The following is a 13,620-nucleotide window of genomic DNA, read 5'->3' as shown; positions in this document are numbered from 1 at the left end:
TCGACGCTGTTGGCACTGCTACCCTCCTCGGCCAGACTGATCGCCTTCGCTGTCTCCGGGTTGTTGTCTACACGGGAAAATGGCCAACAAAGATACGCAAGATGCCGGTGAAGGAACCCTCGAACCCGGTCGAACACAATGGCAACCTGCTTACCCATCTTCGATCGATTTGAAGCAGATCCGGACGATCTGGCGCCGTTGTATCCGGGCGGTGGTGAACCACGTCAACCGATCCGGAACTGGCGTTGCGTTGCGGTGGTACCGGCACGACGGAAGCACGGATTGACGGACTGATTGTCACTGCTCACACGACGCGGACACGCGCGGACACCGGAAGATCCTAAAAATAGCATCAACAACACGCACATACGCACGGGATGAATGAAAGCGCGAAACAAGAAAGAAAGGACGCTTCGCCGATGGCTCGTCGAGGATAAAAGTTGCCTGGCGATCAACGTGGCTCACTGTTGATGTGTTTGATGACAGTCTTCCAGTCACTTTTCTATCGCCGCTGCGAGACCTCAGGCACATCGAGCCACCACCGGACACACAGTTTCACAGCTGTGCGCACGGTGGCACGTTCAGACAAATCCACTCACACACATGCACACACACACACCGCTTGTTCACTAGTATACGATCGGCTATAGAGCTACGCGTACACCATTCGCTGCAGCACACACTACAACTCAGGTACAAAATCCTAATCTGCTCCGACACGATCGAATGATCCACTACACAAATCGCTTCACTCTTCTCAGTGTCTTCGTCAACTAGCCTTTTCCAGCCGGCAGGGAGTACCTGGAGTGCGGATAGATGGATGGATGGACTGTGTACGCCCTTGGTTGGAGAGGAAGAATCGTGCCCCTCGACCCCTAGAACACCCCTCTGAACGATGGTGGGGGGGAATGCGCAACGCAACAAGCCGCAACGACGCTGTACGTAAGTTGAGTTGATGGAGCTTGCACGATTTGTGTGTTCATCTTATTCATAACAGAACAGACCGTTGATGGTGCGGGCGGGGGGGGGGGGGGGGGGTGATAGGTGAACAGGTGGTAGTAGTGGCAGGTAGTGAACCAGCAACCAGGCTTAAGGTTAGTGACGATATAGCGCCCATCTGTCGGGTCGGCCATTTTGAGCTGGTATCCGTGCAGTAGCGCGTTAATACGGTTAGTTACGATTGTGATTCGACTTGCCCAAGATCAACCACTCTTTTGCTCTCTCTCTCTCTCTCTCTCTCTCTCTCTCTCTCTCTCTCTCTCTATTTTCTCTCTCTACTTTCTCTGTCTCTGTCTCTTTCTTTCTTTGTTTTGAAAGTGCTTCGTCTCACTCTTTCGTTTCTTTTTTCTTTCATTTCTTTTTCTTCTCTCTCTCTCTCTCTCTCTTGCTCTGCACTCGTTCTCTTTGCCACAAGCCTTTTACTTCCTGTTTCGTTTCCCATAAAGTTCCTTTCGTTGCTGCATATTCCATATTCAAGCATTTTGGTTTTAACCATTTACACGCTGGAGTGCACTAACAATCTCGATCCTGGCGGCCACGTGGATCGACGATCGACGATCGGGAAAACAATAGTGCACAGAAGGAACGCTCGGATGGGGTGGGGCACACGCCTAGGCACACAGGACGCTCTGCGTGGCAGGAAAACCAGCACCAGCAACAACAACAGTAGCAACAGTAGCAGCAGCAGCAGCAGCAGTAGCAGGAGGAAAGCATTTGCATGTGACGCACTCGAACACTAAACTGACAGGAAGGAGGAATATCGTGCACTCATCCGTTCACCACCTTTCGATCGAGTAGTGAATCGAGGGGTGATGCAGGATGCAGGGAGGGGGTGCAGGATCTGCAGCAAAACACGAGCAACAAACAAGGACGAGACATGGGGTTAACCGGAGCAGGGTGGCAATGGTGGTGGTTAAGGAGGATGGATACAAGGATCCATTCTTCCCTTTAGCTATGAGAAAGAGTCGAACATGGGAGCTTATGCGCAAACGCAAGCGCGCACACACACACACACACACACGCAAACACATTCGCCCTTGAGCTGAAGCGAGGAAGAGAGAGAGAGAGAGAGAGAGAGAGAGAGAGAGAGAAAGAGAGAGAGAGAGAGAGAGAGAAAGAGAGAGCTAGAGCAAGTAAAGGAAAGTAGAGCAGTAGATAGTAGTGTACTACTGCGCACTTGACTTTCACTTAGTTTTCATGCACAACATTCGGGGACTTTAAAAATAAAACAAACAACACACACACACAGTGAGAGCGAATGCGAACAATGCCATGCCCATGGTGATGTCGTTAGGAGGAGGTCGACCGCAATATGGGGGCCCCCTGAGACGCAAAGATGGCGGACTCGACGAACACTCGACAGCAGGTAAGCAGTAAAAAGCAGACGAGCAGTAGGGTAAAGCATCCCGAAACATTGCCTGATGGCCAGAGCCAGAAGCCCCGAAAACGGCGAATCGCCGCTGAAACATGATTGCCTCCCCCCCCCACACCTTCACCTCCCGCCCGTTTGCTGGCGCATACCATGACGTTACACACGTGCACGGGCCGTGACCGCGAAGCAAGTGTTTTGCAATGCTTTTGTTGCTACAGCGCTGCACTTTCGCGTTATTATTAGAATGTCCCCCCTTCCGTTTCACGCGAGAGGGCCAGGAGCCCCCTCCCTCCTCCCTCCCGCCTCTGTCAGCTATCTTAATCACAAGCCGCTCGAGGAGTAGTCCCGCTCGCGTCTAATTTTCCAATCCAATCCTCCCAGCTGGCGGGGAGTATTGTAAGCTCTGTAGGTTGACAACCGTCTTGTCTTGTCCTGTGCCTCGTCCTCGTCCCTCCGGCCAACAGAACGCAGCTCTCAGCTCTTGCTGCGGACCGTCGGCGTCTTTGCCACTAAGTCGAACCGAGTAGGCCCCGAGGCAGCGTAATTAGATCTCTAGAGAGTTTTGCGTTTTCATTGCTCGCTCGCTCGCTCGCTCGCTTCGTGTGGCCGGAAGCGGAGCGGAGAGGACACAGCGCAGAGGGGATGGGGCGCGATTAGGGCGAAAGTGACATCCAAGTGCACCAGCAGCGGCCGGTGCGCGGCATTGGCGCGCGCGCACTCTCTGTAGCTGCCACAGAGCAGATTGGCATATTGAGCGTTCGGGGGGCTTAGGGGACATTCCGAGCTAGCTAATAAGCCCCGTACCCCCATCCAACGCAGCAAACGCCACTAGGGCAAAGGGCAACGCTTGTCGCTATCAACCCGCTATCAACCAACCAGCCAACCAAACCGGGAATGTCGACGGCGGCGGCTCATTAGGAAGGAGCGTGGTGGTCGCACGTCAAAAGCCCTGCGAAGCCCTCGAACCGCTCCGAGCCACTTGCCTGCGTTCCACACGCCTCTCTCTCTCTCTTTCTCTCTCTTTTTCGCCGGATTCTTCGGGTATTCCTGGTACCCGGGTCGCAGCCATTGTCAGTGTCAGAGATGTCACCAAGTGTTCCCGGACAAAAAAGCAAAAAGAAAACCAATAACACAAACAAAAGAACCGATAATTCGAAGGATGTTTCGCTTGCGCACCATTCGGTAGGGACGTGAGCCTGGGCCGGGTGGATGGAAGGAGGTTTCGTCTGCGTTACAGTGTTCGTTTGTTCGTTCGTTCGTCCGTTCGTTCGTGTGGGTTCGTGCGCTAGTAGTGTGACTGGCAGGTCCAACCAAAGGGGAAGGGAAAGTGTAATGTGAATGTGGAAGCCAACCAGCCCGCCAGCCTAACCAGGAGCTACAAGCCCCCTCCCCCTCCCCCCTCGCACGCGCGGTCGGGGATCACATAGTGCGAGCGGGCGAGCGAACGAACGAGCGTTAGTGGCTTTACGCAAAAACGCCAAAACGTCGGCTCGCAGCTGATGGTGCATCACCAAGCAGCCACAGTTGTGCCACAGTTGTGGCTCGTTCGGGTTGTTCGGGTTGAACCTTCTAGCCGGTATTCCAGCAACGAACCAAGCAGCAGCAGCAGCAGCAGCAAAAGTTCACCGGAAAGTTTGCGCAGCGTAAAACGTTGCTTTGAATTGAATCAATGTGCAATGTGCGTATACTCCAGTGGGGCATCCTGGAGGGGTGGGATGGTGGTGTGAATGTGTGTGTGTGTGCGTGGAAATAGTTGTTGCGCCCATCATCAGAAGACATTTTGGGGGGCACTTTTAAACCAGAAACAAACAGAAACTGCATGATGCCGGAACACTCAAAGCAGGTGCGTGCCGCGTGGTTTGGTGCTACCAGGATCATTCGCTGTTTTAGTTGAACTAGATGTTATTAACAAAAAACAAAAAAAAAAAAAACGATAATAACGAAAAACGTAACAGATCCGTGAAGGACCGCCACGGGGGGAAGGAAGGGAGGCGACGGAAGAGAGCATAACGCGTTACATCGTAACCTGTCTTCTCAAGGCTGCTGGTGCTGCTGCTGCTGCTGGCTGGCAACGTTGGCCGTTAGACGATAATTGAATTAGTCATTAGCTCTTACACCTCGCGTCCTCGAGGAGTTATAGCCTCGTCCGAGCGTCCTTTCTCGCGCGCGCCGCCGATCCGATTGCACTGTTTAATTCAATATTACAATCGTTACCACGTGAGGCTGTAGGCCACACGCAGACACACACACACACACACACGCGCGCGCTTGTTCCGGAAAGGGGGAAAAAACGCGCGCGCGAGTGGGTTACGTTAAGGAGTCCGGAGGAGGAGGAGGAGGAGAGTTAAAAAACAGGGACACAAAACCAAACCCAGCAAGGCCAAGCGATTGCAACAGGTTCAGTGCGCGCTCGGCTGATTTGTGTGTGTGTGCGCGTGTGTGTGTTTATGTGTTTTTTTTATGCAAATCCCTTTTTTATAGTGAAGAGAGATCAACATACCAATGTAGAGGCGCACGGAAGTGAACGATAGACAGACAGAAAGAGACAGCAAGGAGGAGAGAGAGAGTGTGTGTCTGTGTGAGAGAGAGAGCGCTAAAGGGTGGCCCTTTCGCCTCCCTTTTTCCCCCATCCCCACCCTCTGGTGGGGGTTAGATGTGACTAGATTTCAGCTATCAAAACCTCGCACACGGAAGAGTCGCGTCGATTGCGAGCACACACACACGCACGCACACACACACGCACGCACACACACACACACACACACACACACACACCCATTGTAATCCACACCGATCAACCGCCTAGCTAGACTGGCTGGCTGGCTGGCTCTGACTCTCCCGGAGGAGGAAGGGAGGGTTTGCCAATAAACCCAATAAACGGTTTGCCAGCTCGCGCCGGGAGCCAACATCAACATCAATCAGTCCATCAGGCGAAACGACCAATCAACAAACGGGCCGCTCTCCGGGGAAGATGGAGAAGTTGCACGAGTATCAGGGCTGGTCGGGTCGGTGGCACGAATGGCGCGCCGGTGTCCGGCAGCGCTGCGAAGCGTGGCGCGAGCAGCACCCGGCCGGTCTGCGCCAGTATCTGCTCGATTCGTTCTCCCTAACACCGTCGCCCGGTGGCCGGCGTACTGATGATGGTGGTGGTGGTGGTGGCGGTGGCGGCGGGTGGAACGAGAATACGGTCGACTTTTCACACATCTACCGGTAAGCCCTCGCCCCAATTCCGTACTAAGGCTCCCGTTCCCTGGTTCTTGGCTCGCCTTCCTCGCCCCCCCCCCCCCCCCCTCTTATATCTTCCCCGGCTAGGGACTTATTGGCTTTGGCCGTTCGATGGGTCGATGAATTGCTCCAGTTTTCCCTAGTGTGCCCCAGCCAATGCTAACCAGCGGGCCACGGGTCTCGCCTTCTCCCGTTTCTTCCCTCTTTCCCCCTCAACCTCACAGCCCGAAAACTCGGCTCGAGCTGGTGCGCGTCTCGGCGGCCGTCATGGGTATCGAGTTCTCGTACGCCGCCGAGACGGCCTTCGTGTCGCCAACGCTGCTGAAGATTGGTGTCGAGCACCAGCACATGACGCTCGTCTGGTGTCTGTCGCCGTTGGTCGGCTTCTTCCTGACACCGGTGCTCGGTTCGCTCAGCGATCGCTGCCGGAGCAACCTTGGCCGGCGGCGCCCGTTCATACTGCTGCTGTCGCTCGGTGTGCTGCTCGGCCTGCTGCTCGTACCGAACGGTGAAGATCTGGGTTACGCGATGGGTGACTTCAATCCGTACACCACGCCGACCGCCGGTAATCTTACCGCAGCGGACGGCAGCGTCGTGGGACCGCAGATGATCGGGTTGCCACACCGGGCGACCGCATCGGAAACGGTGCCGGCAGCGCTACCGCCCGATGGCGACGAGCAATCGTCGACGAGCGCGCCGGCACACCGACCGCGCCACCCTTGGGGTATCTTCTTCACCATCCTCGGTACGGTGCTGCTCGACTTCAACGCCGATGCCTGCCAGAGCCCGTCCCGGGCGTTCCTGCTCGACGTCACCGTACCCGAGGATCATGCCCGCGGTCTCTCCACCTTTACGATAATGGCCGGGTTGGGTGGGTTCATGGGTTACTCGCTCGGTGGTATCGACTGGGACAGCACGACACTGGGCGTCGTGTTCGGTGGGCACGTACGGGCCGTGTTCTCGCTCATCACGATCATCTTTATCGTGTGCGTGCTGTTTACCGCGACGAGCTTCAGCGAGATACCGCTCTGGATACTGGAGGAGGAGATCGAGCGGCAGGAACCACCGGCACCGGCACTGGCACCGGCAGCGAACGCTGGACCGCTCGAACGGATCGAGCTGGCGGCCAACACATCGTACGGTGCGACCGAGCGCCTAGCGACGAGCGGCTCTAGCATCGACGACGACCACCGGCTGCAGCATCCAGCCACAACCCCCACCACCACCACCACCATGAAACAGCATCAGCATCAGCAGCAGCGCCGCTATACGATGCCGGCACCACTACTCAATCTAGCCATGCCGACCAAGTCTACCTCGAACTACGATGTGCTACCGGGCGATAACTACAACGAGACGAGCTTTGGCGCTCGCGAAGAAGCCCTGCACGACCACCACCACCACCACCAGGCGGATCCGACCGAACTAGCGATCGATCCCACCACCACCGCCACCGCCACCACCGGGAGCCATCCGTCTGCCCCGCTGGGAACCGTTTCGCTCGGCACCTACCTGCTGTCCATCGTCTACATGCCGCACTCGTTGCGCATGCTCTGCCTGACCAATCTGTTCTGCTGGATGGCTCACGTCTGCTACTCGCTCTACTTTACCGATTTCGTCGGCGAGGCTGTCTTTGGTGGTGATCCAAAGGTAAGTCATCGTCCCGTCCCCGCCAGACCACCTGAATGAGCGATACCACCACCGTGAGGATTTTCGATTCCCCCTTTTTTGTGGTAGGCGCTGGACGGTACCGAGAAGTATCTGCTGTACGAGGCCGGTGTCCGGTTCGGTTGCTGGGGTATGGCCATGTACTCGCTCTCATGCGCCTGCTATTCGCTGGTGATCGAGCGGCTGATCAAGCGACTCCGCGCTCGCCGTGTTTACGTCGGCGGTTTGCTGTTCTACTGCTGTGGTATGACCATGATGGCGCTGACCAAGCATCGGATCGGCGTGATCGTGTTCAGCTGGACCGCCGGTGTGATGTACTCGACGCTCTTCACGATGCCGTACCTGCTGGTGGCCCACTATCACTCGGTAGGGGTGGTAAGTATCGGCTGCCGCACCCTTCGCATCGCATAATCGAACCACCACCACCAGCAGCAGCAGCAGTGGCAACAGCTTTGATTGTTTTCTTCTTTTTCTTCTTTCTTCTCCTCCTCAGTTCGAGGTGGACAAGACGGGCATGGTGAAGAAGCCGGCCGATAATATCCGCGGGCTCGGCACGGATGTGGCCATCGTCAGCAGCATGGTGTTCCTGGCGCAGTTTGTGCTGTCCATTTGCATGGGTTCCATCGTTGCCTGGAGCGGCACCACCACGGCCGTGGTTAGCGTAGCAGCCCTGCTTAGCTTCTGCGGGGCCATCGCGGCCACGCAGGTGATGTACTTGGATCTGTAAAGCACGATCACGCCACGGCCCGGCCGCCTCATTCCTATTATTACTATGTATCGTATTCAAAACCGTGTAACCCTCATATGTCCCAAAACGCGCGTGCATTTAGTTTTGTGTGCATTTACCTGGATGTAGGCCGTGCAATGTGAGATAACGCACATCATTGTCACTATCTGTAGAGCATCGTTCTTGCAAAAACCCACCTTACATGTTTTACAGGAGTGGACGATATTAGCCTAATAAATGGTCTCTCCCCGGCTCTAATACGCTAGCTAACGAATAAGCAGTGCTTGAAACATAATTGTTTTATTGCATAATTGCAAAAATTAGAATCAACAAAATCCATCTGGATACCTACAGAGAATGTGGTGAAGGGTTGCCTGCGGTAAGTGAATTCTGGCTCTACCGTAGTAGTTAGAGTTCGTTTCTCGTGTGAGATGAATAACGACAACAGGGAATACATCGTGAATATGCGTCATTTATTCATTATCTTATTTGCTCCGATTCAATCGCAGAAATCATCGCCCTCGAAGTGACGCATAAGTAATTACCCGGTTCACGGTGTATCTTTTCGGGCGCTGTCGTGCAAGAACGTTAACACAAACTACAACAATTGCAGGAAAGGTCAGTGTGATTGAAATACTAGCGCTGGTTCGTGATCCTGCTCGTGCTGACAAACCCTCGTGCTGATGCAAGGCACACACTCCCCACACTAAGACTTGAGGTTGTTTATGCACTTCTCGAGTATATCCTTCCGAATGGAGGGATAGTCTGGGTGTAGCTTGAGCACCTGCTGGCAAATGTCGATCGCGTCGGCATACCGCTTGGTTTTCATATAGTTGAACGCCAGCTTGAAGCCTATGTTTGGCTTCGTTTTGCCGCAGTACCGCCACGCAGCGTCGTAGCTGTGGGCCGCAGCGCGGTAGTTCTGGTCCTTTTCGGCCGCGATACCACTCAGCTCGTGCGCCTTGGTGCACGACTTGTTGTGCTGCAGAACGCGTCGCAACAGCTCCGTTGCCAGCTCGTACTTCCCAGCCTGCACGTACAGATCGGCCAGCAGCAGCCAGCACATTTCCAGATACTCCGCATCCTCGAAGGTCCACACGTGCTTCGCGACTCGCTTCAGCTGATTCTTTGCCCGTTGACTCTGCTTCAGCATCACGTGCGCCGCCGCCATCCCATAGATAGCGCCGATGTTCTCGCGATGCTGGACCTGCCCAGCCAGCGTGGTAAAGTTCTGCAGCGATCGCTCTACGCTATGCTTTTGGCGGGAAGCCAACAGCAGAAAGTTTTCCAGCAGCTGGTGGTTAAGCCGTTCGTTCTCCATAACACCATGGCGGGGTCGCAACTCGTTCAGCAATCGCTCGGCCGTCCGAAGCGCCATCGAACGCGAATCCTTAACCTCAAGATCACTCGCACCAACATCGGCAGCCGCACCTTCGCTCGGCAGATCACCGTCCGGATTCAGACAGATGCCGATCATGTTGTAAATCGCCTGCTGACCCCATTCCGCGTCGCGACGACAAAGGTTGAACAGTCGAAGCGCGCTGTTGGGATTTCCTCTGTACCATTCGTACAGGCCTTTGCAATAGTTGTAACCGGCCTCACCTTCGGCACGGCTAGCTTCACTGGCCCGCTCCAGAAAGCCGCTGGCCTCGGACAGCAGGCCACTGCGACGCATCACCTCGACCATGCGCGCGAGTGCCGTCCAGTAGGTGGGCTGATTGAGCAGCAGCTGCGAAAAGTGATATACCGCACCCTCGAAGTCCATCTGCCGGAAGGACAGATCGGCCATCATGACCAGCGCCGTTTCGTTCTTTGGCTCGAGCTGAAAGATCTGCGCACACATCGCCTGACACTCACTGATCTGATTAAGCTGCATGTAGATACGGGCCAGCGACGCCATCACACTCGTGTCACCGTGCGCGAATTTAAGCGCCTCTTTGTAGTGCATCACCATCTGCTCGTTGTCACGTATCGCCATCGACTGTTCCGCCATTAGAACACAAATTCTGTGAACGAAATGGAAGGGTGTCAGAAAGGGACGATCGTGGCTATGGAAATGGTGGCGCACATCCGTCGCTTACTTCGAAAGCATTTTTTTCGGCTCACTCGATACATTGGTTTGGCCTACCATCAGTCGCTGCTGTACCTTGAGCTGATTGTCGCGCGCTTCTTTCAGGGTTTGAAGGGATGCGTTCAGCTGATTTGCCTTTTCGCGAATACGAGCGAGTAACAGCAGTTGCTTCGTCCGCATCTGCATTACAGTCAGATCGTTGCTATCACTGGTGAGAAATAGGAACAGCTAGTTAAATTCCAATCAACATACGAAGTACGCACGTACTTACCCTTTCGCAATGCTGCCTTCTTCAGAGAGCACCTCTTCGGCGTTTTGGTATTTCTTCAGCTTAAGAAACAGTTCAGCTAGATCCAGTCTTAAAGGGTAATTTTCTGGGCTTTCGATGGCTTCTTGATAATAGGCAATCGCTTTGTTGTACTGATGCGTTCGTACGTAGGCACGACCAAGCTTGCTGGCTATCAGCGGATCACACGGGTTTTGCCGTAAAGCTTCTCGATACGCCTCGATTGCATCGTCCGGTTCCTGTATCGACATGCATGCGTCGCCAAGCAGTAAATAGCTCGACGCTCCAGGACAGTTGGCGACGAGCTCACGAAAGCATTGCGCATACATGAGTCGGTCCTTACGATGATTGAGATATATGTAAGCCATCTTGGTCTTTGCCTGCACATAGTACGGCACGTTCAGCGGAATGTTTTTCAGCAGCTCGATCGCCCTCGCGTGGTTACCCTGCTGCAGGTACAGATCAGCCATAGCGATCGTAAGTCGACCCTCTTCGGTCGTTTCACCGAACTCGGATGATACTACCTCAAGCAGCTTAAATGCTTCCGAGCTCTGATTCAATTGCTGATGCGTCCCAATTACTTCCAAGTACAACGTTAAACGATCGCCTAGACTGAGCTGGTTTGAGTTGGGCGATAAAGCAGGCTGCTGCTTAGCACTAGCACCGTCCACCGGCTTGTTTCCATTGATACCGCTCAGATTCATCGCCAGCATAAAGCTGTTCATTGCATTTTCGAACTGCTGCTGGTTTTTCAGTATAATTCCGTACAGTAGATGGTACATGGGGTTTTCCCGCACCTTGAAACTATGACTGAGACAGATTTCAAGGGTTTGCACTGCTCGCTGGTACTGCTTTTGCTCGATGAAGATTTGGGCGAGAAGCAGGTGCGCCTCCGAGCAGGCGGGATCCAAATCGTAAAGTATGTGGTTCAGGGTGGACGTGGCGGTGTTTACCTCGCCGCTCAGGTACTGTACCATCGCCATAAGGTAGACTGCCTCTAGCAGTCCCGGGCACGCTTTGACAATCATATCGAGAATATTACCGCATTGCAGATATACTGGATGCACACCGTCTGTCGGGTGTCTCATCGCATCCGAGATAATACCACCTATGGGTGCATGCTGGAGCAGCTCACGGACTAGTTGAAGCAAAAAGTCCGGCTTGAACAACTGCATATACTCCGTGCCATACGACAGGGCTTTCAGATTTTTGAAATGTGCCTCCGAAGCCGCCGTCAAAAGCCCTATCGCCTTTTCGTGATTATCGCGATGCAACTTTGCCGTCATGAACAGCAAGAGCGGGTTCGCTTCGGGACCCTGTATCTCTGTTAGAAACTCAAGCTGCTGTACCACCTGTTCGGAGATACCATTCTCCAGCATGAGGCAGAGCGTTAACCCACAGAGCGTGTTCGTCGAGCTATCGTTCACCTTGGTGGCGCTCTTAAAGTATCCAACCGCATCTCTGTACCGCTGCTGCAAGATGGCTTGGTAGCCGAGCTCTGTCAGAAATTCTGCATCGGAGGGATTGATTTTAACTGCATTCTCGACGAATTTGAACGATTCGGTTAGTATTCTAGGATCACGCCCGCAAACCGTCGAGTACAGCTGGCCCAGCTTCACGAACAGGGTACCATTGGTTGGTTCTTGCTTCTCCATCGACTTGAATAAATACTGCAGCGCACCGGCACCGGCCGAGTAGTTACCATCCTTCACAAGCAGTACCAAAATTTTCACCTTCAGCGCTTCGATATTCGCCGCATCGGACGCTAGCACACGATTAGCCGTTTCGATCGTGTTATCCCAGTGCCAGTTTGACAGGTGTGTCTTCATTTTCTCCACGAGCGGAATGACGAGACTGGGAAAGCGCACAGACAATCCATTCAAGAAGGCCACGGCAGTGTCGAAATCGTTGCGGAGCTGGTGGAAATGCGCCTGACCAAGACTAGCGTCCAGATGTTTGCCATGCCGCAGTGCTTTGTTGAATAGCTCGAGCGTTTGGTTGGTAGTGTTCCCAAGCTGCACCTCTGACCATCCTTTCAGGGCAAGCGCATCAGCGTTGTCTGGCAGCAGCTTCAGCGAGCGCTCCGCGTACTCTCTGGCCTTTTCCGGTTTGCCGCTCATGAACCAAAACAGACCGGCATAGTAGGCCGAATAGCCGTTGAGCCGCGAACGTTCGTCCTTCAGCCGCGCGTCTAGGTTCATCAGCTCTTCCTTGTCCAGGATGATGCATCGCTTGTGCGCATAGATCAGACAGAGCGTCACGGCCATTGCGAAATCGTACTCATTGTGCAACTGATTCAACTCGCGGATGCCCTCTTGCATGCGAACACCATCGAGCACTAGGGCGAGACCGTTGAAGAACCGGAAGCTAGCATCACTCGAGTAGGTGGACATCGCATCCAGCGCAACGCGCTGCATGGTACGGTAATACCGTCCCCGGGCGTAATAGATAATTACACTACGATAATCGTGTTCGTCCATCACTAAAGCGTTTTTAAATCCGCAGTCTTTGTTTTTTGCTAAAAGTTTGTTTACGTTTTCATTACCATGGAAACCGAACTGAGCAAAACTGAGCTACTACCTGCCCCTACAATCTTAAGCCAGTGCCAGACGAGTGCAATAAGCACTAAAAAATTCACTCATTCGATGGCAGGGTTGAGACGCTAGCTAACGTCAATGAAATCTGTGATCGGGTAACGCAACTATTTGTCGCGTTAAGTTGTGATTAGGCTTGCGAATACGCACTGTACGTTCTATTGTATGCCCAAATGCGGTAAATCGTAGCGTGTGGACCGCCCTTACAGTGACCGATAGACGGTCTGCGATTGTCGCGCGTGACAAGTAGCTCAGTCTGAGCTAAAGTTGCAAAGTCGCAGCTTTTTAGCCGTGGCCACACGGGGCGAAAACCCTAGCGCAAACGAAAAAATTAATGCCAAAACGGTTTCGCTTAACCCTTACACGCTGTCAAACTTTTATACGTCCGCGGACTTTTTCGCTGAACCCTTGACGCTATCGAACGCTTTATTTACGAAAATGTAGGTTCTTTTCGTATTGTTTTTGCATTTTTAATATAAATATAACAGCAACAGCAACAAAATCGTTAAAAACTGCAAAATTTATTCGGAAATCAACTTCAGCGGCCAAAACACAGATGAAAACAATACGTTTGACATTTCGGCATAAATTTTCGGGTTTTTACCCCTGCCACACGAAGCGAAAACATTTTGGCATTAATGTGCAAATTTGCGCGCAAATTTTCGCCCCGTGTGGCCA

At 53.6% G+C, this 13,620-nt stretch overlaps 3 protein-coding genes across 6 annotated transcripts in view; 1 reads left to right on the top strand and 2 right to left on the bottom strand.

Moving 5' to 3' along the window:
* The window catches only part of LOC125954767 (synaptic vesicle glycoprotein 2C-like), a 5,216-nt gene extending 3,472 nt beyond the window's left edge, over positions 1-1,744 (bottom strand). For 2 of the 3 annotated variants that reach the window (XM_049685337.1, XM_049685355.1), the window contains exons 1-3: positions 1,518-1,744; positions 155-340; positions 1-67 (exon numbers count right to left, since the gene is read on the bottom strand). The exon at positions 1-67 is cut by the window's left edge and continues 188 nt beyond it. In XM_049685337.1, the coding sequence (XP_049541294.1) occupies positions 1-67; positions 155-158 (71 nt within the window). In that variant the 5' untranslated portion in view covers positions 159-340; positions 1,518-1,744. Of the gene's footprint in view, positions 68-154; positions 341-801; positions 1,031-1,517 lie in introns of those variants that run through there. The other variant, XM_049685348.1, reaches the window with a different exon arrangement.
* A 1,396-nt stretch (positions 1,745-3,140) lies between these two features.
* Positions 3,141-8,249, top strand: LOC125953831 (proton-associated sugar transporter A). Of its 2 annotated transcripts, none has more exons than XM_049683638.1 (5): positions 3,141-3,947; positions 4,853-5,581; positions 5,821-7,246; positions 7,334-7,639; positions 7,758-8,249. In XM_049683638.1, exons 2-5 carry the CDS (start codon positions 5,343-5,345, stop codon positions 7,989-7,991), a joined length of 2,205 nt encoding a protein of 734 aa, XP_049539595.1. In that variant the 5' UTR covers positions 3,141-3,947; positions 4,853-5,342; the 3' UTR covers positions 7,992-8,249. The 2 variants fall into 2 exon arrangements, with proteins under 2 accessions (XP_049539595.1, XP_049539587.1); XM_049683630.1 differs by having other exon boundaries at positions 3,141-4,049.
* A 240-nt stretch (positions 8,250-8,489) lies between these two features.
* LOC125954394 (tetratricopeptide repeat protein 21B-like) lies at positions 8,490-12,846 on the bottom strand. The gene is made up of 3 exons (XM_049684646.1): positions 10,334-12,846; positions 10,073-10,270; positions 8,490-9,997 (listed from the first exon to the last, which is right to left on the bottom strand). Exons 1-3 carry the CDS (start codon positions 12,826-12,828, stop codon positions 8,698-8,700), a joined length of 3,993 nt encoding a protein of 1,330 aa, XP_049540603.1. The 5' UTR covers positions 12,829-12,846; the 3' UTR covers positions 8,490-8,697.
* Between the last annotated feature and the right edge of the window lie 774 nt (positions 12,847-13,620).

This window comes from Anopheles darlingi, chromosome X (genome assembly GCF_943734745.1).
Source record: "Anopheles darlingi chromosome X, idAnoDarlMG_H_01, whole genome shotgun sequence".
Taxonomy (NCBI): domain Eukaryota; kingdom Metazoa; phylum Arthropoda; class Insecta; order Diptera; family Culicidae; genus Anopheles; species Anopheles darlingi.
Note: the sequence above shows the minus strand (reverse complement) of the source record. Positions and strands in the feature narration are given on the sequence as shown.

Excerpts from the sequence above, each read along its gene's own strand:
- LOC125953831 (XM_049683638.1), top strand. The coding sequence starts at position 5,343 with ATGGAGAAGTTGCACGAGTATCAGGGCTGGTCGGGTCGGTGGCACGAA. Across the intron at positions 5,582-5,820 it reads GACTTTTCACACATCTACCG|CCCGAAAACTCGGCTCGAGC; the intron begins GTAAGCCCTCGC and ends TCAACCTCACAG. Across the intron at positions 7,247-7,333 it reads TCTTTGGTGGTGATCCAAAG|GCGCTGGACGGTACCGAGAA; the intron begins GTAAGTCATCGT and ends TTTTTGTGGTAG.
- LOC125954394 (XM_049684646.1), bottom strand. The coding sequence starts at position 12,828 with ATGGACGAACACGATTATCGTAGTGTAATTATCTATTACGCCCGGGGA. Across the intron at positions 10,271-10,333 it reads GAAGGCAGCATTGCGAAAGG|TGATAGCAACGATCTGACTG; the intron begins GTAAGTACGTGC and ends ATTTCTCACCAG. Across the intron at positions 9,998-10,072 it reads CCGAAAAAAATGCTTTCGAA|AATTTGTGTTCTAATGGCGG; the intron begins GTAAGCGACGGA and ends TTTCGTTCACAG.